The following is a 24,411-nucleotide window of genomic DNA, read 5'->3' on the forward strand; positions in this document are numbered from 1 at the left end:
GCCAAGACCTTCCGAAATGAGTTTAGTGGCAGATCCAAACTGCGCCTCGTTGCCACTCAGTACGACGGTATATCTAAGTATGTATGCGGCTTTTGGATGCATTCTTATATAAGTCGACTAGAGATCAAACACCTTCAGGAGAGTCCGAATCAATGAGGTTGGATGACGTCGTGACATGAGCCCCGCTTGATCCATCTCTCTTTTCTCTTTCTCGTCCTATAGGTCCTATCGCTACTCTTCAAATTGACGACAATCAAGAGAGGCATTCTCTCATTTTGGTCACGGGCAGAAAAGGTACAATGGCCCAAAGACAAGTATCGGACGACCACGCTCTCCAATTCCTAGCATCCGAAGGCTACCTCCCTCTAGCCCTATCAGACCACCCCGGAATGGTAGAAGCATACACCCAACTCTTCGCCCAGACCTCCAAGTTCTTCAACCTGCCCCCCGACTCCCCCGAAAAGACCAACCACCAAGCCGCCAGCGGCGCCGCCGCGAGCGAAGAAGGGTACTCGCAGATCCCGCACGAGAAATGCATCATGACGGTCAAAACCTCCACCCACTGCCCCTCGACCCTCCGCCCGGAGCTCCACACAGCCTGGGACCTCACGGGCGCTTTCCTGGCCAGCATCACCACCGCCATCGCCCACACCCTCTCCCTCGACCCGGCCGTCTTCTCCCCCTTCGTCGCCCCCTGCACCGCCTTCCCCCCCACCGAGCGCACCCCGACCCTCGTCCGCATGTTCCGCTACGACCGCCCCGCCGCCGCGACCGCGGGGCCCAGAGTCAACGCCGAAAAGCACAAGGACCTCGGCCTGCTCTCCCTCGTCGTCGGCCGCTCCCCCGGCCTGCAGGCGCTCGATCCCTCCTCCAACGCCTGGGTCTCCGTCGAAGATGAGGCCAATCTGCCCCCGGGCGCCGTCGCGCGCTCGGGCGGACTGACGGCCACGCTGCTGGCCGGCGAGACGCTCGCCTTCCTCTCCCGCGGCGTGTACAGAGCCGGTGTGCACCGCGTCGTGTGCGCGCCGTCCGCCGAGAACAATGCTGCCGATCCGTACCGTTTCAGCATCGTGTACACGTTGCGCGCGGCGCCGGCGCCGTTGTTCACGAGGGATTTTGAGAGTGGGGTTGTGGGGGCGTTTGGGCCGGGGGAGCGGGTGGAGGGGGAGAGCTCGGCGGTGATGTTTGAGAGGATCATGAGGACGCATTGGAATGTGAATGCGGCGCCGGGTGTGAGGGAGGAGCAGAGGAGGAAGTTTGAGGGGAGGAATGGGGGTGGGGGGGTGGGTGTTGAGAGTAGGCAGGAGCGAGCGTCGGGATAGGGTAAGGTTGTTTCGCGCTTGGAGAGGCGGATTGTAAAGGTCTGGAGGGTAGGGTTTGATAGCAGATTGCATTTGAAATCGCTTTGAGTTGATAAGACAGAACGAATGGCCAAATCCCGTGAACATGCCGCGTGCTATGAAATCTGTGGGCTCGTAAATGCATGACATGACCGCCACAAACCCCACAATATGCGTCCAACTCGTAACCCTTCCCAACCAGATCCCAAAAACCCCAGCTACTCCACTCACAAATCCGCAAAAACCTGCCTCATGCCGGGGCCTCTCCACCCAACTCCTTGAGGTCTATCCCCTCAACATCCTTCAACAGCGCCTCGTCTCCTTCCGGGCCCCTAACCTCCGCCTCCGCTATCCTCCCCTCCTCCGCCTCCTTCGACCTCTCGCTCGCCCTCGCGACGACTTCGCTGAACCCGGCGTGCTCGCTGTGTCTCTTGTAGTAATAGTTCCTCGGCTGGGGTTTGAGTTCGGGCGAGACATTCTCGAGCACGACGGCCAGGATGCCATCTTTGGTCTTCTCGTTGGCGCCGTCGCGGTTCCAGATGGTGATGAGGTTCGAGTTGAAGCGGACGGACATGGAGAGGCCGCAGAGATCGTCGCCTGCGTTTTGGGTCAGCGGTGGAGGTGAGCAACGTTGGGTAGGTAGGTGGTACTTGCGTGGTTGGATCACGTCGACGAACTGTTCGCCGACTGCGAGCATCAGGACCTCCTTCCAGAAATCTTCAGACTGCGCCTTCGGCACGCGGAACGTCCATGAGCCGCCTTTGACGTTGCGGGGGTCCTCCCATACTGGCTTTACCCCCCGTTTGAAGAAGTGTACAGAGTCCTTCAACTTGAGAGCGTCGAACGGGAAGGAATTCAGGACCTCCCAAAAAGGTTTGGCGGTAACGATATCCTCCTTTAGGAGGGTGAGACGGCCTTCATAGTTTTGAGAGTCTGTGTATTTGTCATGGTAGAATGTCCATGCGTATTGGAAAGCTGGTGCGCGGAGATTGCGTACAAGTGTCAATCGGCGGGCGACTTTGACGTTTTCATCCTCGGAGACGGGGCTTAGAGCTCCAGTACCGGAGAATCTCGAGGTTGGTGAAGCCATTCCGGGGCTTTTCAGAAGGGTAGGGAGACTAGCAAGGACCTGTTGGATATGGACTGTGAGACAAATTCTGCCATTTGCACCGTGGTCAGATCGCAATAGATGATCAAGAGTAAGCGGCATAGTGGCATAGATTTTGCAAGTACTTTAAGAGAAGATAGATGTAGATGGTGTAATATGCAAGACAGATTATCAGAAACTTGACGAGTGCAAAGGCAATGTACATGGTAGGTGCGGGGATAGCAGAGTTTATATATAGAAGTCATTCGCCACCATTTGGGTTGACCATAAGTCTTACTGGCCATTCATCAAGTGATAAAACAAGTCTCAAACAGGGACAAGGTTATAAACATGTTGCAAGTCTGCTTCATTCACTCTGCAATCGATGATGTTGACTCACTGGATGAGACTGTGGAGGGGCTCTGACGGTGTTTCAGGCTAGACGCTCAGGAAAAGGACCTTACGAATGATTCGTGACGACCTTGCTTGACAATGACAAGAGTTGCAGCTGTTGAGGAGATGATAGAACTTCAAGGCCTGGACGGCTCAAAGCTCATAAGTCATGACGTTGTTGTCATTGGAATATTAATTAAGGGCTCGTCCAAAGGTCAGGTCAGCTCTGGCTCCTTCAAAAATGTTAGAGTTATGTCTGCATGTCGATGCAAGGGGATAATACAATGAATTGCCCTTCACTTCTAGATCTTATAAATCAGCGAAGCCCGAGCTTGACACACCGAAGATTTCCGAATGTACGGGCTTTCTTGAATATAAGGACAGATGCCAGCGGTGAACGAAAAGAAGGCGGTGCGAATCCTCAATCCTCATTCCTTTCCAGCCCTATCAGAAGTCCCGCGCTAATTGCGCAAGAACGGGAAGGCCCGAAAAGTGATCTGCAGCCGCCCCGCCAAAACTTGCCATCATCGTCCCCCACGGATTGCTAGACAATCTCGGAGTCTCTCAAACATGGGACTTGTCTCGATCACCCGGCACCCATCATTGAGTATAATCAGTGATTCCATTGAAGCATCACTACGCTTAAGTATGGAGAAGAGCAAAAAAAGAGCCCTCGAAGACATTGACCGCAAACCAATGACCCTCTCCAGCAAGAGAAGGCGGCAGGCGGGGGCATCAGATGCAGATTCCCCAGCCCATGCTATGACCCCGTCGATAGCTCCGAGCCCCCAAACACTCATAGGCTCGCCAGCACCGATCACACCCTCTCGGAGTCTCCATCCCTCAACCCTTTCCTACAGCAGCTCCACCACCAGCTCCGAGCCCTCGGAATCCGAAAGCGACGCATCCAGCTCCAGCGGCAGCGAAGAAACAGACAGTGTCGACTACACTTCCACCTCAAGCGCCGACTCCCGGCGCCAACAACGACGACAGCAAGACCCGCACCTGCCGTCCCTTCTCCCTCGTATGCTCAGCCCTTCGACCACCAGCAGCGGCACAAGTACGGATTCCGCATCCTCCACCTCCGCCTCCGACCTCGTCTCCGTCCTCTCCTCCTCATCCGCATCCGCATCCGCATCTGCAGACGACGAATCCGCCTCCTCCTCATCGAGATCCTCCTCATCCGCGTCCGAATCGTCCTCCTCCGCCGACTCCGCCCTCTCGTCTTTCAGCAGCACGCACGCTTCACTGCCTCCACCTCTATCCGTCGCCTCGCTTACGGCCGATAATCTGTCGCATCTGCAGGCGAGGCTGAATGCGCTGCTGCCGAAGATCAAGAGTGCGAATGAAGTCTTGGAGACCGAGAGGAGGGAAGGGAGGTTGGAGGAGCGGAATATTGAGGGGGTGGGAGGAGGGGCCCGGGAGGGAGGGTACATTGAGATGGATTTGGGGTTGGGTGTGCTGGAAGAGAAGACGGGAGATGGTGCACGAAAATGTGAGGATGACGAAGGTGAAAGCGGGGGGGGAAAGGGAGGTGGAGAGGGGCTGGGGGCAGGAGATGTATTGGGGGACTTGATGGGAAAGAAAAGGAGTCAGGGAAAGGGAAAGGGAAAAAGAGAAGTGGGCATTGAAGAGGTCAGAAGTTAAGGCTCAGCCTGGTGATGAGCAAGGAGCTTGGATGTGTCCTCAAGATTTGACGCCATTTCCGAATGAGCATGGAAGACCTCATTGTAGTAATACTCTTTGATAGACGATAGATGAACGCGACAGGGTGACCACATGTGTTTATATCCTAAGTTTTTGATGCTAATATATGTACAGCCAAATTTTCTCCCTGAACAAGACGTTTACAATATTGTAACAAGCAACAGCATATCCAAAGCACCAAGCATCCACCCTACCCGTACAGAAACCTCCAACTCACCCACCCACTAAGCATACTACACCCTCTCGCAGCCTCACGACAGCAAGTCTTTAATATCCTCAATCCTCTGCATCTTCTTCTCCTCCTCACTCATCATCCCCAACGAACTGGCGATGAACTTCTTCCTCTCCTGAATCTTCAACATCCTCCCCTCAATACTGCCCCCGATGACAAACCGCACGACCTTGACCTCCGACTCCTGCCCCATCCGATGCACGCGGTCGATAGCCTGCGCTTCCACGGCGAAACTCCACCACGGGTCCATCATGAAGACTCTCTTCGCGGCCGTCAGATTCAAACCAACACCGCCAGCGCGTAAGCTCAGTAAAAGCACCGTACCATGGCCGTTTTTCTTTGTCTGCGAGGCAGCGAATTCGAGGAGCACCGCGGCTCGGGCTTTTTGAGACATGGCGCCATCGAAGCGCAGGAAGGGGATGTTGGCCTGGGTGAGGGCGGGAGAGATGAGGTCGAGGAAAGAGGTGAATTGGGAGAAGACGACGGATTTGGTGCCGGGGTTGTTCACGCGGAGGGCTTTGAGATGGGAGATCAGGGCGGCGATTTTGGCGGATGAGGATGAGCCGATGCGGCGGAGGGTAATGCGTGGGGGTGTAGAAGCCTGGCCTGGTTGTGTGGCACTGTAAAGGTCATCCTCGTCATCGTTGTCGTGATGGATCACTTCGAAGATGTCGCGCTGATTGATGGGTTCCCTGCAGTTGAAACATAGTGGAAGAGCATGCTTCTCTTTTTGATGCTCGATGTAGTCTAGTAAGCATTTCTTGCAGGCACTGTGCCAACAGCCTGTCACGGCAGGCTCTATCATTGGCTCTTCGGCGCAGATGGGACATTCATTGTTCGCTTGCGATTGGATCTCTTGCAGGACGTGAGCTCCGAACTTGTTGGTTATGTCCTGCTCGCCAGAGTCCGAGTCTGACGTGAATCGTTCGATCAACTCTTGCAAGTCCATATCATCAGCAAGGCCATTCGCTACATCAGACGCGGCTGCAGCTTCCTCTTCTTCGGCAGCGATAGCCTTATTCCGTGTCAGCACAGGATGACAACAGGATTGGCGCAGCCGGAGAATCTGGGCGAAGATGGTGGTGTAAGACTTCAGCAGCGTTCCTGCTTCCATGGTGGCATTGAAAGTGCGCTTCGCGCGAGTGAAGATGTAGTCATAGACTTCTCGCTCCTGCTTGGACAACTCGAGCTCCTCGATCTCAATAGTTCGTGGCGGGAGAGGGACCAAAGCTTCACCGTCTGGCGTCTTCATGTCCTTTGTGCGGCGCATGACGAGAGGCTCGAGGACTGTTTGCACTACATCGAGAGCACGCAGGAAATCCTTTGATTCAAAGGGCACCGTAATGAAAGTTTTCCAGAAGGAGAAATTCGACCACGGTTCGACACGCAAGAACCGGACCAAGCTGAAGAGATCCTCAAGACGGTTGACGATGGGCGTTCCTGTGAGGACCCATCGATGCTGGGCATTGAGCTCGTAGCAAGCCTTTGCAGTTTTCGATTGTCTGTTCTTGATGAAATGCGCTTCATCTAGGATGACACGGAAGAAATCGAGGGAGAAGAGGCCACCATGCGACCCTCGGTCTCCTCCACGAGCAGCTACCTGATTGAATTCGGAGAGCACGACACCGTAACTAGTAATGATGAGGTTGGGAGCCGATGCAGCGTTGGCTTCGCAGCATAGATTCTGTAGGTTAGCCGCCTTCTCGCTACCATAGTAGACCATCGCCTTGAATGTTCCCGGCTTAGACGCCTTGACGGCTTCACTCTCCCACTGCGCCAAAAGAGACATAGGAGCCACAACGAGAGTAGTGCTTGGTGCAGGCGCGACAGCTGACGAGTTCTTGGGTAATCTAGGCAGGTTGGCGACTGACGAAGGACCGGGCTGGGAGGCCTGCGTTGAGATATCGGATCTATGGGAATTAGGATCATGGGTTATGGGAAAAACAGTAAAGGTAAACGCACGTTCCGATAAAAGAATGCATGAGACTGAGCATTTCGATAGTCTTTCCGAGGCCCATTTCTGCGCTAGTCAGCGTACAATGTTTGAGTCCAAATCATTGATGGGTGGTAAAACTTACCGTCGGCCAGAATACCGCCAAGACAATGTTGCTCCTGAACAGGAAAATCCAGAGATAATTCTCCTGAGTAAGGATTTACGTAGAAGCTGCTCTGGTTGGTTACACTGGGAACATTCTTGTCGTCCATGTCTTTGGTAGGCCATGTGTACTCTTCCCATAGTGGATGCATGGACACCTCTTTATCGTCAGACTTTTCGTCCTTTTCTTTGCTCACCATCCAATGCAAGGCCTGCTTCTGGTATTTCCTGAGATCCATAGCAAAGGTGTCCGAAGGTTCTCTTATTGGTGTGTCAAAATCAAAGGACTGCGCCTTCTTGTACAGGCTATCAAGCTGATCCTGCTCCAGCTCCTTGCCCTCCTCCTCCTCGTCTTCAGGCGGTGTAGAACTACCGTCCTGGGTTGACTTCGGATCCTTACTGAACTTCGGGTTCTTGCTTTCCTTTTCCTTGTCATACTGCTCTGCGATTTCCGCAGCCTGTAGTATGCCCTGCCGCTTGTGCCTCGCTGTAGTATCATTGACCGTCGTTGGGTGCAGGTTGACCTCGTCGAACAATTTGACCATAGCGACCTGCCTTAGTCTCAGATTCTTCTCATCGGACGTCTCCTTCTCTTCGAAGAAACCCGTAGTCCGGTTGTCCTCGGGCTTCTGGAAGCCGCCAACTTCGAATGCTCTCCTTAGCAACGAGCACCTCAATTGCAGCTCGATCGTATCATTGACCCGGACCCTTTCTGGGGCCAGAAAGCAGACACCGTCGAACCTACAGACCTTTTGGTCCATCAAAGTAGACACCCAATTGGCGGTCTCCTTCGGTAATCTACCCACCTCCTCTCCTCTCGAATTCGTAAAGCGTACAATGACGTCGCCCCTCATTCTTGCAGCATTTGTCTGGGTTGCCTTCCCACCTCGGCCTATCTTTACAGGAGCCTTGATCTTCGTTCGCTCGATCTTGATGGCTTCTCCCATCTTTATAAGACCAGTACCACTTCGTGTTGCCCATGCCCCAACGCCGAAGGCACCTACATATCTGTAGTCTGGTATTCTGTCCAATGTGCTCCCTGTATCCATGATATCTGATAATCGTCTTTCTTCAGTCCTGTGCTGCTGGCAGGTCCGCTCTGGAAGTCCCGAGTTGGACACATTCATGATGGAAGACGAAGAAGGTCTAGGGGCTGGAGGCGCGGGTACATTGGCCCACGAGCCGTCGAGGTACATGTTAATCGCACGCTCCATATTGTCACCGGACACCTCTCGTAGCTTATCGAATGTAGCCGGCGCCACTTTATCACCAACAAAGCTCTCGAACGTCTCCTTTTCGAAATTTTTCGAGGCATCGACATCCATTCCGTCTTTGCCATCGTGGATACTGAGATCAGTCTGGCTCGAGTTGGGCTCAAGCAGTTTCTCATGTAGAGTGGTATTGGCTGTGGAGAGCGCGTCGTTATGTGGCGACGCGGTGGAGAATACAGTACGTTCAGGCTCTGGAGAATCCTCGACAAAGAAGCGTCTCTTCTTCGCAGGCCGCTGATCGATATCTAGGCTATCCATAATAAGCCTGGTCGCTGCAAATATATCGGGGGATTGCAGTCGAGAGTCTGAGAGAAGAACCGAAGGTGGGCAAATCGCAAGGTCACGTGAATCCGCGACGCGAAATATTTCGTGATCTCTTTACTGAACGCCAAGGCTCCTGCGCCAAGATCTCGGATAACGCCCCGCATGGAAGGTTGTCGACGTCTGTAAGTCCTTCAAAGCTCACAAGACGACAACTTTGAGCGGTCACTACACAGGACGTATCACCCAAGGAAGGTCCGCTAGATTGGGAACGAAACTTTGCGGAAATGCTGTTCAAGGAAGGGAAATCCTACTTTCAAAGGTGGTCTAATGGATATATGCTTTTACTCATATCCTACTGAGTGCCTAACTATGACATCGGTACTAGTACCGTCATGAGAACAGAACCGCCCAAAGAGCTTTGCCAGCGGTCTCTACTACACCTCAATTTCGTCTCGAGACTGTGAGATTTGATTTCTCGCCTTTGGGTACGTGTAGAAGCAAAGACTGATACAGCAGAGCTCCGAGTTTTCGTCCAGCTGCGAAAAGAATCAACTGCTCAGACTGGAACAGGTGAGCACGGAAGGCTTGGCTGAACTTCTTCGTGGGAACAGGTTGGCAATATCGCTACACTCACTCCAGCTCGCCAGATGAAACTAGTGTAGCCAACTCTGCAAGGCACACAGGCGATGTTCATACTTCCACCTCCCATCAAAATGAGGTGGCCTCGATTTATTGAGATGGCTCTGTCCTCGCTGCGCCGCTCTGACTCTCGACACGGCTTACCGCGCTTCCGCAACGTTGTTAATTTGCTTCTCGTCTGCCATTCCGTAACTTTATTGGCCCTTTTATCGGTATTAAAAATACGATGCGACTCGGTGTCATTAGTAAGTGGGTAGAGAGATCGTTTAATTGTCGAAATAGGTGCTAATTCCGAAAGTGCTAGCTCTTGAGTCTTATTGTAAAGATATATGTATGCCTCAAGAATGCCGGATATGGTTGTAGGGCCGGCTGAGGTAATGCTAACTGGGTTTGCAAAGAAATGTTCAAAGTCTATTCTCGGCTCGTCATTATGGCAGCGAGACCATTCTTCGTATATGCAACCAAAGATCAAGCGTGGGCATCTATCGTCTATCTGAGCGGAATACGCCCAACACAGCGCCGTAGATTTGTTGCAAAGTTGTCGAAGCTGCACTTGATCGATTGCATCTCTTGACGCGTTTAGAGGAGAAGTTTCCCCAAATTGTTGCAGGCTCACGATAGCCTCTCGCAACGTTATGGGCCGCCGTACGCGCCATACCTCCGAAGAGCCCTTCCACCTTCGTGTACTGGCATCGGCTCTCGTGAATTCTTCTGGGTCGGTCTCCGGTTTTGTCACCGGAAAGACAAATGATGCTAGCCGTGCATCATTCAACTTAAGTATCGTCTGAAGCTGCTAGCCGTATTCCTTTTCCGGCAAACTAGGATTGGCCTAAAGAAAACTTCTCTACTTCCACTCCCCAGGATGTTTCATTGCCGAGCATCTAGAGTGAAGACAATCCCACTTGTTGGTGTTTGTTAGCATTACGAACAAGAAAGTTCAACCTCACGAAACACCGGCAACCAAAAAGAAAGAGGAGGGATCAATGTCAACATCGGTCATCCAAACAGCGATCAAACATTTTGATGACACAACATTTGGCTTGTTGCTTATTCAACACTTTTTCGGAAAGTGTTTGTTCCTTGTTTCTACCGACTGCGCCATCACCACAATACCCATCCCCTCTCTTGCGCTAGTGCTGAAGGGATTGAGGACCTTTTGGTCTTTACATTGCTCAGAAATCCTACCCGCCAAGACAGATGACCAACACTACAAATATCCTCATCCGAAAAGCCTCTGGAACGTTCCCTTCGGCTTGGAATGCGATTTCTTTGGAGGATCTGTCCCATTATTAGGCACACTCCTTTTCTCAAATGCCAAGGGCAGTCATACCTCGTTCAGTAGGGTACTGGTACTTGGAAAGCTTGGCAGTCTCTGTACTTTCCAGCGATGAGTCTGTGTAGCATGATGCTGTGTCTGAAGAGGTTTTGGCGGTTTTGACGAGGTAGCGCGGGGCGGTTGTGGGGTCGAAACGGAAGGCGGGGAATCCGTTAGGCATTGTAGGTGGATTGGTAGGTAAAGTGGTGGTAGTGGTAGAGCTTGGTAGTAGTGGTTAAGTTCTTTTGTCTTTTAGGGCTGCTTTTTTTATTTGACTCGTGTCTTGGAATGAAGAACAGAATCAATTGAGCGGATTGGGCATTCTTATGTACACGAAAGGAGACAGTCCAGAGGTACAGGAGTATTTGTCAAGGCAGCAAGAGTATAGTGACTCCGACATTGTCATCAATTCCGAACAGCCTTATTAGGTTCACAGCCATGGCTACTAAGTAATTTTATGAGTCAGGTCTACGCGGCTAGGCTTAGATGGGAAGGCTATATGCAAGCGGAGTCACATAGGTGTCGTTCGGTTTGTAATCAAGGAGTCCGTAAGCGCCAAGAGAATACGTTGTTCGAACTCCGATCACCGAACATCTACTCCGATACAACGTAGTCCCTCTCTCACTCTAGGCTGCGACTCCGAACACTGTACGCTGATGGCCTTTCTACCATGTTCACTGTTAGAAATCAATCTCCCCATATCTTTCCCTCTTCTGTCCGCGTCGTCACTGTTGGAAGATGTCCACACTCACCAGACTGCGATTTGTGCCGTCGCCCAATCTATACTTGAGAGCTTACGATGCACCTTCCATGATGGATAACCACAATACTCTACAAATATTGAAAACCTAAGCTTTACTACAATTGAGTGGCATAGCCGAAGATATCTTCTTCCCACATCCACACTGTCTCTGAACGATGCCCTCGGCCGAGGCGGATCAATAAATTGTACCGAGAAGGCGTAATGGTAAACAGCAGGCATGCGAGCCTTGTAGGAAATCAAAGCTACGATGTGATCACTCCATGCCAGTCTGCAGGCGATGCAAGCATCGAAGACTTACATCCGAGTGTGTATACGACCCCGCACCCACGAAGAAACCAGGTCCAAGCATAGCAGCTTCACCACCGTCGACGGTCCCCAGAAAAACCGCCAGCATGAATCTGTGTTTGAAGCTGCAGAGCCCCGAGGATTACAAGATCTTTGCCGCGGGCTTCCCCTACGTTGACAAATGTCCCAATGGCTTCTTAGGACCGACGGCGTACTCTGCGATCTTCTTATAACATCAGGGAAAGCTTGGGATGGACCTTTTGGACCCATGCAAGAGCTATCACCATCATCTAGCTGCCAGTGCGCTGTCGACTCCATCACACGACATCAGTCAATGCCGCAGTGTCCACATTCACACCCCAAACGAAGCAGCTATTAGATTGGCATTGAACATCTTGAATGCTTTGCCAAGCCAGGACGTATGTGACAGACTCCTCGACCGCTACGTCGTGTTCGAGGATCTTATAACGCATAAGCCAACCCTGACGTTTGCTCACAAATCGCTGCGGGACACGTATGGTCCGTATCTCACAGCACCCAAAGACCCCAAAAAGCCTTCGTTCGTCTCGGAGAAAATGTGCCGCAATGCTTTCTGTCTGCCAGGAGACAGTCCCACTAAAAATCGACACACTTGGCTCGTTTCTTTTACAGGTGATAATTTCCGATGGGAGATATTGGGAATGCTGGTTGCTCTTTTTGGTCTTGCAGCCATATCATTGCCCGATTGGGACCCGCTGCTGACATCTCAAGATGAATCGCGCAATGACAGGAGAAAGTTTGCATGTGGTATGAGGGATCTTGTTGAAACTTGTTTGCTGCTGTGCGATCATGCGGATAATGTTAGCGGCATATACAGACTTTCCGATAGACAATGATACCGACTGGCTCGACTGGCTCAACAATGCCGACTGGACTAAGGGATCAATGGGAGATTTTGGCTGAGACAGCCTGTTGCCCGGCAGGCGCATGGTCGAAAACTATTGCCGTCCTCGATCAGTAACTCTTCAACGGCCCTGATGCGTCCACCCAGGGATTTGTGCGATGGTATCCTGCAAAAGGCATCCGCGGAGGAATTAATTAGCAGCAATGGAGCAATACAGGAAGACCTGCCTCCGCATCTCCGTCACTTTCGAAAGCGAACTTAGCTCCATGGTATCGAGAATTGATAGGCTCCTTTGCTACAGCACACGAAAGAAACAAGATGTTATTGAATCGCCGAAGAAGAAGCACATACCTCACCGCTCAGATCTGATCCGGGGAGTAGCAAGACTCCGACAGCTTGGCCACTAACTATCCTTGTTATTCAACTACAGCTTGCAATGATGGCCAATGAGAGTTGCACGGTGGCAGTGTGACCACGAGAGTCAGTCTGATGGTTTGCTGAGCAGACGTACAAGATAGTCGGCGAGCATCTCCGGTATTTAGCGAGAGTTGCTACTCGCGAATGTAGACAGTAACGATCTGCCACATCACCTTGTCTACAATCTTCGACTGCATCAGACGATGAGAAGACCGTTCCTCCTATCCAACGGGCCGCACTAGGGTCATTCTTTGACCGTCTCTATTGCGAAGTTGTCCCAATTCTGGAATCTTGTTTTGCTTTTGTCACTAGGTTCAGTGAAGAAGCCTCAAATCGACGTCAGCCTTTCTTTTTGCTGACTGCTTCCTTCTCCATTCGCATTTGCGCTTCACTGCACAACGAGAATGTCCTGGTAAAGAAGGTTCCTCTACCAGTGTTTGTCCTCATGGTTGGTTGTGCATGTAGCTGTGCTTCGATGGTTTTGAGTCCAACCGTCTCGTCGGGTGTCTCGCTCTGAAGGCAGTTCATCCCGTAACGGCGATTTTCCCTTTCACCAGACCAATGTCTGTGATCACCCGAAGTCCTCAAAACATTCTCCTCCTGTGCGCAAAATACGCCTTCCATGGCAGCTTCCAATCCCTTCTTCTCAACTCTTCTCTGAAAACGTCAAAATCGAGTTTCTGCAACTTATCCAACCACAACCCCGTCGCCACTGCAGGCATGAAGACGCCAAAAGCCCTATCCACCTCCTCTTGCTGCTGGGTAGCCTTCCCCGGTCCCTTGTTAGTCTGCCCCTCGTAGTCATGCCCTTCCTCCCCATCGTATTCAAAGGCGTGATCTACATCCTCCCCAGCGTAAACATTTTTCAGCATTTGCCTGGCCGTAATCAAATGATCACTTGCCCTCGTCGCAACTTCAAAGACTGCGTCCCGCAATCCCTCCGCCTCCGCCCCTTTCCTCAACACGTCCTCATCTCTCACACCCGTTCTGGCCATCACATCCAACGGCAGGGTCACACTTCCCTGGCTTCTCCTCTGAGCATCCAACGTGCCTCCCAAAGGCGAAGAGTTGGAGTGATGGTTCGGGGGCGGAGGGAATGCCACCAGTGGTAATCCACGCAACACAGCCGTGATTCCAACCGCTTTGCCAACGTGACTCGCAATATGATCAGCCGTCACACTTCCCATCGGCAGCGCCTGCAGCGTCAAGTATAGCAGCGTCGAGTACGTGTTCTCCCCGTACTTCTCCAACGACTCCAACGTAGGATACGGCGCATTGTTCAAATATTTTTCCCTCTCACCGATGATCCTCATGAGCCAGCTCTTACTCATCTTCGCCGTTCCTCCCGTGCGCGCATCAAGGTCCGCGAGCGCGTGGGACAAGAGTATAGAAACGGGCTCTTTGGGCGGCGTGCCCGAGAAAGAGCGGTTTACATTGTCGCGCCAGAATTGCAGGCGCATGGCACCGACCGTGGGGGTGGAGACGGTGTCGGCGATGCGGGACGTTTCGATGTTGAAGGCGCGGAGGGCGAGGTAGGCGGGTTGGGCGGAGGGTGGGATGAAGGCGAGCAGGGTGTGGGAGGGGGAGTCGAACTTTCTGTCACAGCGCGTTGTTCAGCAGTTGTGAGGATGGAAGATCTCGTGGCGGACGTACTGGAGTAGCCCCGAGCAGTAACTTTTCGCCGACAGCACTTCCGCTTCCGATGCGGCGGCCGGGGCGGGCGCGCTGTAGGTCGGGGTTGAGTAGAAGCGCGGAAGGCATTGTGACGTTACTGGTTTATATGATCGGGGCCATGCGAATTTGTTCAAGGCTTGGGTCATGGCTATGGTACAAGGAGATGAGAAAGATGAGTTCACGCAAGAACGGTACAGAACTTGCAGGGGTAGCTTGATTGCGCCATTGCTGCCCCAGCTGTGCCAGAGCGTGGGTCCAGCAATCACAGAGATTGAGCGAGGATCTTGGAGACTCCGCTTCTTGTTACGCAATATCAAAACGCGCTGGTTAAAGACGACCTGGTGCAGAGCCTCAAGGGAAGTGTGATCTGACGTAAGGTAGTGGCTTGCATAAGTCCCTAGACACTGCCGGGCGGGGTGGCGGGGTACCCGGAATTATGTCCAGGGACTTATCTTATGCACATTTACTCCTTTTGCACTATTACCAAAAGACCATCACTCGCCCCCAGCTCAACCTGCTACGCTCATCATTCCTTTGTCTCTTCCTTCAAAAGAGGAAAATTCTCCAAGTCATGAAAGAATCCAGGCGGTTAAAGACCCGACGTGAAAGCTTGTCCTTGTCCTGCGTTTTCACCTTGTTCTCCCTGCTTCTTTCAGTGATGTTGTAATCGAAGGAAGAAAGGATTCGAAGAAGAGTGATCCGTCAACAACACAATGTTGTTGAAAACTGTCAATCGAAGAACGTCCATCTGCTTTGATGCAGGTTCACACATCGGAATGCTCTTTATGTCTCACAGATTTAGTTGTGACAGCACAATTGCGACCCGTCATTGCTTGTGCTCTCTTTCTTCATGCTGGTACACAAACGTACCATCTCTTCTGCCCACATAATCACGAACCATCCCTCAGAAAAAAACAAATACTCACCCTTACTCCTCCTACGAATACCCCTCAGTATCCCAAACCCCACAACTACCCCCAACATCAACCATTTCCACAACTTACCATGTACGTCCCCCTCACACCCCTCACCACCCTCTTCCTCCTCCTCCTCCCATTCTCCGCTCTAGCCAGCCGCCCCCACCGCCGCTTCGTTGACTCCAACATCACCCCAAAATTATCCACCAACACCCCATCATCCCCACAATACATGGCCGGCACCAATCAAACCTTCTCCGCCTGGACGCGCTCCGGCTGCGGCAACAATACCATTGGCGGCGAGAATATCTGGTACCCGGACCTGCTGTATGGCCAAAACAACCACGCGCTCGTCGTCTCCTACATGCTGGGCCGGGACCTGCAGCCGAACGAGCAGCTCGACATGAACTTCGCGTACCCGGACGGCAGCACGAAGAAAGGCAGCGATGGCGTGCCCATTGATAAGGAGTGCGCGCTGTTTCAATATACGGCGAACCCGGACCAGACAACTGGGGCGACGCTCGCGGCTAATACTTGCTATACGCCCAGTGTGCCGGTGACGTGTTTCAATCTTTGGAGAACGCAGTAGGGAAGGTGGGTGGAAGGTAAGTGACGGCTGGCGAAGGAGTGTAAATGGTCCAGCGCATGGACCTGTTGCGCTCGTGTTGCTTGGAACTGTTTTATCTTTTCTTCTTTCCTTTGCATTGTAGGTCGGCTAGTAGTGGAACTAATGTCGGAGGTTGTATTTCTTTGGATTCACTTAGCAAGTATCGAGTTGCTTACGACACTGTGCAATGGTCGAGCTTTTTGCCCCACATCTAGCATAGTAAAAGCAACCCAGTCGTCTTTTCGATTTTAGACCGAATAGAGTAATAGCGCGTTTGCAACGGCGCTGGCCCCTAATTCACAACGTCTCGCAATATCGAGGATCTGAGGAAGCCGTTCGAAAGGATGAAAACATTCTTACTAGCATCCTCACACTTTCTACCCATCAGCTTTTCCCAGCTCATCATGAAGATGATTGATCAAGATGATGTCAGAAGCGGCCACTTGACTCTCCCTGCCTCTAAACCACGGCATCAGCTACCTACGCCGTCCATCCCCCACTACGTCTTGACAGACCTAGTGATAGCCTGTTCTATATCCCTTAGCTCGGATTATTCGCGCGCGTGAATATGGGTCTTGGAATGATCTCTCCCATTGAGGGGACGAGAAAGACGGCAGTTTGCGCGTTTAGTGCAGACGCTGTGAAAGATGACGGGGGTTTCTCTGTTCCGTGTTGGAAAGTGGGTCCGAAGGCCGAGAGGTGGGCAGGTGATGAAGGATTGGTTGAGAGGGGGTGGGGGGAGCAGGAGAATGGTTGATGGTGCTGGGTTTCAGGGGAGTAACGGGGAGAGATGATGACACATCACTGTTTGAGTCGTTGGGTCATGAATGAAAAAAGTGGGTGAGGTATGAGATGTGGATCCCAGTGATGGAACGTAAAAAGCGATAGATGCCAGAATTCGAGCGCAGGAACTGCAAGATTCAGATGGGAGCATCTGATCTTCAGGCCTTTGCTGCGGTTGCGCCGGTTGCTTATAGGGAAGGAAGGGCAAAGGCGCTTTTGATCGTACTGCACGCTAGGATTCAGCGGCTTCGAGGGAGAATTGTTTTAGTGCGAGCACGATGAAGGTCGCAAGTCGGTGGTTACGCACCTAGGGACGGGAATGAACTGTACATAATTACAGATGTGTCAATCATAGACGTTGGTATTCGTGTCCGTTCATCGTGCCGCCAAGCAGCCTCCATCATCTAGTCCTATCACGCCAGCGCCCACACCACCTCCGGCTACAGCTTCTGGTTCATCTAGTCCTACTCTGCCAGCCCCGGTAGAACCTCTGGGTCCCGTTTCCCCAATCGTTGTCTTCGCATGCACACAGATGTAAGTGCCTTAGTCTCAGCCCGTTGTCCGATGATCAAGAGTCGCTGACTCGTTATTGGGAGACCTAGTATCGATATACTTCAAGGTGGCATAAATCCTTATTACATCCACACATGCGCGTGCAATGATGGAAGCAAGCCAACAGCTACTAAGTTAGGTACCGTGTTCGCATGTCCTTCGCAGGTAGACATTATCTGGTAGGCTAAATTGGCTTGCCCGAATAGCTCCGTTGCCCTCGCAGGCTGTCGATGACAGTCTTCACGGCATGCCCGAAGATATAGATCTCATGGGTGCTCAGTGCGAAGGTAATGAGACGAGTTTGCCAAGTGCTTCGCCCAGCGTTGTGAAAGCGGCGGGGACGACCAGCGCAAGTGCTGCAGCTCCAACTAGTACAGCTTCCACCTTTACCCCTACCGCGAGATTAGACCGGGGTGGTGGGTGTATGTTTGATCGTTGGGTAAGTGGCGGCGGTGTGTCAAGATTTGTTCTCATAGAATGGGGAAGCCGGGTTGCTATATCTTGGAGAAATGCCACAGAGTCAACGATATTCTCAAATCTAGCTGTGCCATTTTTTCAAGACTTGCAAAACGTCTAGGAGGGAAAAAACGCCTTCTGTGTCTGAACGCTACGAGCTCTGGATACTACTTGAAGTGCTCTACCTACGTGCACTTGATGACAGCTACAAAAGAAGAACACAATGAGCTCGAAATCCAGAGATCATCTACCGTGATGTGTCTGCCAGAAAGTGTTTGGTAAGAAGAGAACTTAGAGCTCATTTACAAAGATCGACCCTACATTGATGGACCTAACATCTACGCCCTTATCTATCGTGTCAGCTAACAACGGATCAGAATCCTCCAGAATGACAATCCTCAAAGGCTCGATACCGCCATACTAAGTGTCAATTGGCCGACCTTACTCTGCTGTATTGCCTTCTTCATTCTCCCTCCTTCCAAAAAATCAATACTCAAGACAGCTTCCATCCTAGTATCTGCATCTCTACTCTTCTTGTTTGACACAACCAACCTGGCATGCAATGACCGCGCGATCAACTCTTTGAACTTAAATCATCAAACAAACGAGCAGACCGCAGCTGAAGTGATGCATTGGAAACCTGCTCTTTCTCACCATACACCATCTTCCACTCGAGCATCTCATCGCTCCATCCAAACGCAATGTCCGCATTCGACAAGCTCCCACTGAAAACCCGTGACATGATCTACGATCACTGCCTCATCGCAATCGTCCCATTCACCATCCTTGGGGAGAGAAATCTGATCAAGCTTCACGGTCGCGAGCCCGCAAGACTATGGACATTCGAACCCCGAAATAAGATTCTAACATGCAGAGTCTTGACCAACGGACCTCACTTTCCAGACAAGCGTAGCAACATAATATGTTCTTTCCTCACACATGTCTCCTGGCGCATAATCTCTAGGGTACTGAATTGGTCCCATCCACGAATTCTCCTTCACGTTTTCCTCTGCAACCAGTGACTCACCTCCTCCGATATCAAATTCAAAGCCCTTCAACTTATTGATAACGGGCATTAATGCCTCCTTTTGCCTATTTTCAATCTCCAATTCCATTCTCAATTCCTTCAACTCTCCCAACACATTCTCCCAATGCCTATTTCCCAACATGTTGTCAAGATCGAACTGAGTATGATTACGGAATTTCCAGTCGCAGTCCCTGATTGTAATCGTCATCATCTTCGGGTATGGTCCCCCGATCCCACAAGTACCTTCACCCTCACCAGCCTCTTTCTCCTTCTTGCCGCGCAAACAGCCTAGCTCCGCGAACGCGCTGTGGCTGATATACCGGCCAGGGTCTTCGGCCGTGAGACGAGAGCGATTGGCAAATATATGGATGTGCTGCACGGCTGCAAGTTGAGCGGATGTCATGCGCTTGAAGTAGGAGGTGGCGACGGTGGACATTGGGAAAGAAAGGGCTCGGATGTCGGGGTAGCAGAGAGAGTGAGTATTGACAGACACTGGTACGAGGGCGGTCTCATTGTGGATGAGGCGACATGTACGAAGCAGCGCTGTGTCCGTGCGGAGGTGGTGGTAATGGCCTGGGCGATGATGGGGAAAGCTTCTTTGGTAACATCCAGGCACTTGGGTCTCGAGATCGCAGAGTTTCGTGGCATCTTCGTAAGTGGTTAAGGCGAGCTTAAAGATGTAGTCTCTGATTTCGCGTGGGACTTTGAAGAGCGAAGAGGCTGGTTGGGAATTGGCAGGGAGTGTTTGTTCTGGCGTCTGTTGTGTGTCGCTTGCATTCTCTTTGCGCAATCTGAGAGATCTGCGAGGTGGTTCGGAAGGATTAGCCCTGGTGCGAGGTTGCGTCCAGTAAGATGCGGTCGCTTTTGTTCTAGCCATTGCTCAATGTACAACATGTACGTTGATGATGATAGAGCAGATGTTGGGTTGTCGTTTGACTACGCCGTAGGGTTTAAGTGCCGGGTATTTAGAGTGAAAAAGCTAGGTGTCCCCTTGTACAACAATCTTTATCTTGAGTCTCTGCGATGTCAACACAATCTCCAGCTTTGAGCAGAGCAAGTCCAGACAGCAATGATTTTAAAGCACCATAGCCCAGCCGAATCTAGTTCTGCCTGCTATATCGAGCGTCTACCTCCAGAAGTCGCGGAATTGATATGCTACTCCATTGACGAGAAGGACGTTCCTAATCTTCGCTTGGTGTCCAAATTTTGGAACAACATTGCTACGCGGTTTTTGCTCGGAAACGTGAACTTGGTCTTCAAGCCGGAAAGTTTCCAGCGTCTCCTCGACATCTCACGGCACCCGCTCATCAGCAAACATATTACTTCTCTGTATTATGAGCCGAACACGCTAGATGACTATACAACACAATATGATTGGGAGAGTAATATCATCAATAACAGCCATACGGGAGCCTTTGGAGCACTCCCAGGCCCCGATGCCAGTGAGCGTGAGCTTCGCGCCTGGCGACGCAACATCACCAAGATCCGAGAGAGGCCTCGTCACAATTACTCAAGAAGCTACCTCGAAAAGGCTTACAAAGAGTACACTCGAATGTACGCTGAGCAGGAAGAACTTCGGCGCAGAGACTACGGACTACAGGAGTTTTCTGATGCTATGTCCCGTCTACCTAACCTGTCGGAGATATGCATGAACCATGGATGGGCTATCTATGTTAGACGTAAGGATGCGATCAATGCTTTCGCAGCAGGTCTCCATTATGCGGGAGGAGATTATTGCGGCATCCCCTTCATGAGCTCATTGCTTCTTGCCGTTCACGAAGCTGGTATCAAACTCAGTATACTACAACTTGGCAGCGTTGATTGGAAATTCTTACAGCAGAGTGACGAAGTTCTGGAGCGCATGAAGAGTACCCTTCACTACCTAACGACTTTGGAGCTTGCAATCTCTACCGGAATGGACGAAAGCGGCAACGATATTGGCGTAGAAATACCAAAGTGCCGGAGATATCTTAGTAAAAATGCTAAGCTGACTGAGTTTCTTGCCGCGGCTCCCAACCTCAAAAATCTTACGATAAGCTTCGACTGGTATGAACCATTCTGTCCGGCCGAGCTGAATCAGACTGTTGGAAGTACAACATGGCCATGCCTCGAAAGCATTGCATGGGAGAACATTGATGCAGCACCCGAAAATATAAACTGCTTCTTCGAACGACATGCGTCAACGTTGAAGCACGTTACTATGAGAACGATGCGACTCCAGGAAGGCACCTGGATAGAAACCCTCCAGAAAATGAACAAAGTCTTGAACTTGAAATCTGCATGTATTAGGGGAGACCTGCTTGGCGAGAATCCGCCTCAGCATTGGGACCTTGAACCAAACCTCTGGGCCGAGCACACCGATTTGCGATCTCAGGGAAATCGGACAAGCAAAGCAATTCAAGACTTTCTTTTGCAAGGTGGTAGCTGCCCTTTGATTGATCAGGACGCGCATCCTCAACGTGGCCGGTAGACCTTTTAGAGTTCCTGGTGGCACATACTCGTCTCGATCTCTCACTACCTCTCTTTGCAACACACGGTAGTTGACTCCAAAGGAGCAGAACATGATATCTTCTCCCCTCTAAGACACAACTTCGGTTCTATCTAATATACTTCACATGACAACCCCACCCATAGTAACCACTAAAACAATGAAATGATGCTTCCACGCGATATGTCGACCCATAACGCCATCTTTTAGGGCACTAGTGGACCTACTAGTTTGCGCAGTCGCTGTGCTGGTAGACGTCGCTGACATTGACATCGAGATTGAGGCACGGGCAATCACCAAAGCCACCATACCATTTACAGCCATGGATCCAGCGCTAGTGCCCACAGCCGCAACTACCGTAGCTGTCAACCTGTCGTTTCCCGCGCTCGAACAAATCTCATATCATTGCCAAAGCCCGTAAGAAATAAGAAGCACCGCAACACCTTGTCGCGCCATTAGATCGACCTAATACAACTAAATCCCCAACAACCGTAGTGGCAACGAAGACTGTGTCTGCGTTTGAACATATTTCTTGCAGCTCCTTCTGTGTCCACCAAATACGCCGTAAAGATACGAACCCGCCCACGCGGTACAACAGGAACACAAGCGACCCGCCAGCACGCTCGCTACCTGGGAAGCAAAGCCGTTTTCATAGGCCGAGCACGAGCTGTAAACGTTCGCGGCGCTTGGGCAACGGTGGTCTGCTGCGGGAACATGGTGGCATGGAAATTATGGATGAACTGTCGGCGACGTCGGAAATGACTGATGTGATGATGTCCAGGATGCTGTGGATATGACCCATGCCGTTTTCTTGTGGGCAAAGGCCTGGAAGACTGGGTTGACCACCAGGACCCGTTGGTCCGTTTTGACTGGGCGACCCTCCTCTAGAGTAGTCTTGAGTCCCGCACTCGGGTAGATAACCTTAGGGTCATCGCTGAGGACGGCTGTGAGGGCCGAGAGGAATAGTAAAGAAAGCGTCACAAAATGTCCCTCTCAAGGAAAACACAGTTCACATGCACAAATAGGGCCCACACAGGTTGTATTTTGGTGGTTGAGCGGTCTCACGCTTCGATTCGCTCCCCTTTCCTTGATGTGAGCGTGGGACCTGTGCTTGATTCCAAAAGCACGCTGGGGCTTGAGTGTGCCTTGCGATTACCTTCTTTTCTTAATGATTCCATAGCTGATAGGTACTAAGAACAAATGCCTGGCGTTGTTTAATTCCATATCTAGCACCCGTGACCTGGTAATGTGATGGTAGAAGAGTATTGCTGAAACTCGTTATGGCCGTGATAGACCTGTTGTACTTAAGTACGTATCGAGCCTATGTTGTGCACTCTTCCTGATGCCTACGCTGTATGCTCTTCATACTTCCAGCCAGTATACAACGACAGCCTCACGTTCTCCTCCACAACCTGCGCACAGCCCAGCCAATCTGCGCGCGTATCCAGAAGTAGCCGTAGACCGCCGCAACAACGGGCGCTGTTCCAAGCATCCTGACGAGGATCGACGGACTGTCACCTGCCTTCATTTTCAGCATACCGGTCATGAGTCCAAGTGGCGCTTCCGGTCCGAACGCGATCTGCTTGTTGTTCATGGTCCTTGCTTGGACCTTCTCGGCCCTGGGAAACATCAGCTGCTCATAGAGCAGGACTGCTTGATCCAGTGTAAGGTCATCGTTCGGATCCTGGCTCTTCTCGATGAGCTCTGCCAATTCGAGAGAATCCTTCATCGCTTTGTTGACACCCTCTCCACTGAATGGCGTCGCAAGACTTGCGGCGTCTCCGACCAGCGTGAAACCCTCCTTGTGGTCCCATTTATAACCCACAGGCAACTCGTAGAGAGTCCAATGCTTCAATTCATCCAGATCCGCCTGCCTGAAAAGCTCAGTCATCTCCGGCGCCCAACCCGCATACCTCTCTAAAATCTTCTCGAGCGTTCCCTTCTTTCCATACTTATCCAACGTCTCCTTCGCCTCGCCCTCCGGACACGCATACCAGCTACGGACCTTGAGACTATTATTCCCCATCCTCTGCGCATTCAAAAACTTCGCATCCGATGACCCAATAATGCTCCCCCTCCCAACCATCTTATCCACATGCGGACACGTCCTCGCCGGCTCCATGATCTCCGTTTCATACCCACTCACCCCAGAATAAGCCGGCTCGATCCCATTCAACCTTCCCCTAACCTTACTCCACGCCCCATCCGCCCCAACAATCAAATCGAACGGCCCCTCCATCTGCTCCCTTCCATCAAACCTTAACATCCCATCCTCCGTCACCTCCCTCAAATGCCGTCCCCATCTCACACATTCCTCGGGCACACTCTCCAACAAAATTTGCTTCAGCCTCTCGCGATCAATCTCCGGACGGTCAGACGGCCCGGCCCTCTCCCCGCCTCGTCTGTGGACGAGCTCCGTTGCGTTCTTATCTACGATGATGAACTCCTGGCCGTCGTAGCGGGCGTATTTGCGGAAAGAGTCCCAGAGGTCGCATTTGCGGAGCGCGGCGAGACCAGTGTCGGCATGCAGGTCGAGGGTGCCGCCTCGATCTGGGCGGGAGGTTGGGGAGGCGTCGAGGTCGTAGAGCGTTAGGTCGACCGTGACTTCTGACACGTGGAGGAGGCGTGCGAGCGTGAGGCCTGCGGGACCGGCGCCGATGATGGCGATTTTCGGGGTGGAGGCCATGAGGTTGTGGGCGTTGTGAAAGATGGTAGCTTGAAGGTTGACAGTCTTGGTTCCGGTTCAAGGCCTGAAGTGGTTGCCGCTCATTTCGCGAATAATCTTGCTTTATAGAGTGGTTGGCGGTGCTTGTTTCAGTCGGCGTAATTCGATATAATTATGTCATAAGTAGAGTTGTGTCTTCGGGTCTGAAGTCTTGTGCTGGAGGAAGAGCGTGCTATCCATTGACCGCCAAATATCATGACGTCGCCAGGCTTACATCTCGGCACGGGTAGTCTCAGGGAGTTTCAGACCAAGGTTTTTACTCGCCACAGCTTGACTGAGGGAGAGGCACAGCACACATATGGCAATATAGCCGAGATTGCCATATTGGAAGCTCTGTAGTCATATTCAGAAATATTCAGAATATCTTAGTCATATTTGTTAAAATATCAGATATGTGATATGTGTTGTGTAGAACAGATGGATTAATTCTCCAAAACCTCTCCGGGGCCAGGTCCTAAGTACAGTACAAACTCAGGTGACTAACTGGGAAA

At 51.6% G+C, this 24,411-nt stretch overlaps 11 protein-coding genes across 11 annotated transcripts; 5 read left to right on the forward strand and 6 right to left on the reverse strand.

The window, feature by feature from the left end:
- Positions 1-299: 299 nt before the first annotated feature.
- HO173_003688 (uncharacterized protein) lies at positions 300-1,322 on the forward strand (the record flags this gene model as incomplete). The annotated part of the gene is made up of 1 exon (XM_037305613.1): positions 300-1,322. The coding sequence occupies one exon, from the start codon at positions 300-302 to the stop codon at positions 1,320-1,322; it is 1,023 nt and encodes a 340-aa protein (XP_037167368.1).
- Positions 1,323-1,590: 268 nt separating this feature from the next.
- On the reverse strand, positions 1,591-2,430 carry HO173_003689 (uncharacterized protein; the record flags this gene model as incomplete). Its single annotated transcript, XM_037305614.1, has 2 exons — positions 1,591-1,937; positions 1,995-2,430. The coding sequence occupies 2 exons, from the start codon at positions 2,428-2,430 to the stop codon at positions 1,591-1,593; spliced, it is 783 nt and encodes a 260-aa protein (XP_037167369.1).
- A 960-nt stretch (positions 2,431-3,390) lies between these two features.
- Positions 3,391-4,467, forward strand: HO173_003690 (uncharacterized protein; the record flags this gene model as incomplete). Its single annotated transcript, XM_037305615.1, has 1 exon — positions 3,391-4,467. The coding sequence occupies one exon, from the start codon at positions 3,391-3,393 to the stop codon at positions 4,465-4,467; it is 1,077 nt and encodes a 358-aa protein (XP_037167370.1).
- A 311-nt stretch (positions 4,468-4,778) lies between these two features.
- Positions 4,779-8,383, reverse strand: HO173_003691 (uncharacterized protein; the record flags this gene model as incomplete). Its single annotated transcript, XM_037305616.1, has 3 exons — positions 4,779-6,669; positions 6,722-6,779; positions 6,838-8,383. 3 exons carry the CDS (start codon positions 8,381-8,383, stop codon positions 4,779-4,781), a joined length of 3,495 nt encoding a protein of 1,164 aa, XP_037167371.1.
- A 1,864-nt stretch (positions 8,384-10,247) lies between these two features.
- HO173_003692 (uncharacterized protein) lies at positions 10,248-10,524 on the reverse strand (the record flags this gene model as incomplete). Its single annotated transcript, XM_037305617.1, has 2 exons — positions 10,248-10,306; positions 10,359-10,524. The coding sequence occupies 2 exons, from the start codon at positions 10,522-10,524 to the stop codon at positions 10,248-10,250; spliced, it is 225 nt and encodes a 74-aa protein (XP_037167372.1).
- Positions 10,525-11,498: 974 nt separating this feature from the next.
- On the forward strand, positions 11,499-12,333 carry HO173_003693 (uncharacterized protein; the record flags this gene model as incomplete). The annotated part of the gene is made up of 3 exons (XM_037305618.1): positions 11,499-11,564; positions 11,631-12,177; positions 12,248-12,333. 3 exons carry the CDS (start codon positions 11,499-11,501, stop codon positions 12,331-12,333), a joined length of 699 nt encoding a protein of 232 aa, XP_037167373.1.
- A 942-nt stretch (positions 12,334-13,275) lies between these two features.
- HO173_003694 (uncharacterized protein) lies at positions 13,276-14,511 on the reverse strand (the record flags this gene model as incomplete). Its single annotated transcript, XM_037305619.1, has 2 exons — positions 13,276-14,287; positions 14,345-14,511. 2 exons carry the CDS (start codon positions 14,509-14,511, stop codon positions 13,276-13,278), a joined length of 1,179 nt encoding a protein of 392 aa, XP_037167374.1.
- An 859-nt stretch (positions 14,512-15,370) lies between these two features.
- Positions 15,371-15,871, forward strand: HO173_003695 (uncharacterized protein; the record flags this gene model as incomplete). The annotated part of the gene is made up of 1 exon (XM_037305620.1): positions 15,371-15,871. One exon carries the CDS (start codon positions 15,371-15,373, stop codon positions 15,869-15,871), a length of 501 nt encoding a protein of 166 aa, XP_037167375.1.
- A 2,672-nt stretch (positions 15,872-18,543) lies between these two features.
- On the reverse strand, positions 18,544-19,584 carry HO173_003696 (uncharacterized protein; the record flags this gene model as incomplete). Its single annotated transcript, XM_037305621.1, has 1 exon — positions 18,544-19,584. One exon carries the CDS (start codon positions 19,582-19,584, stop codon positions 18,544-18,546), a length of 1,041 nt encoding a protein of 346 aa, XP_037167376.1.
- A 192-nt stretch (positions 19,585-19,776) lies between these two features.
- HO173_003697 (uncharacterized protein) lies at positions 19,777-21,177 on the forward strand (the record flags this gene model as incomplete). The annotated part of the gene is made up of 1 exon (XM_037305622.1): positions 19,777-21,177. One exon carries the CDS (start codon positions 19,777-19,779, stop codon positions 21,175-21,177), a length of 1,401 nt encoding a protein of 466 aa, XP_037167377.1.
- Positions 21,178-22,588: 1,411 nt separating this feature from the next.
- HO173_003698 (uncharacterized protein) lies at positions 22,589-23,881 on the reverse strand (the record flags this gene model as incomplete). Its single annotated transcript, XM_037305623.1, has 1 exon — positions 22,589-23,881. The coding sequence occupies one exon, from the start codon at positions 23,879-23,881 to the stop codon at positions 22,589-22,591; it is 1,293 nt and encodes a 430-aa protein (XP_037167378.1).
- Positions 23,882-24,411: the final 530 nt, after the last annotated feature.

Source organism: Letharia columbiana, assembly GCF_014066305.1.
Source record: "Letharia columbiana isolate WasteWater2 chromosome Unknown Sc0000009_s1, whole genome shotgun sequence".
NCBI lineage: Eukaryota > Fungi > Ascomycota > Lecanoromycetes > Lecanorales > Parmeliaceae > Letharia > Letharia columbiana.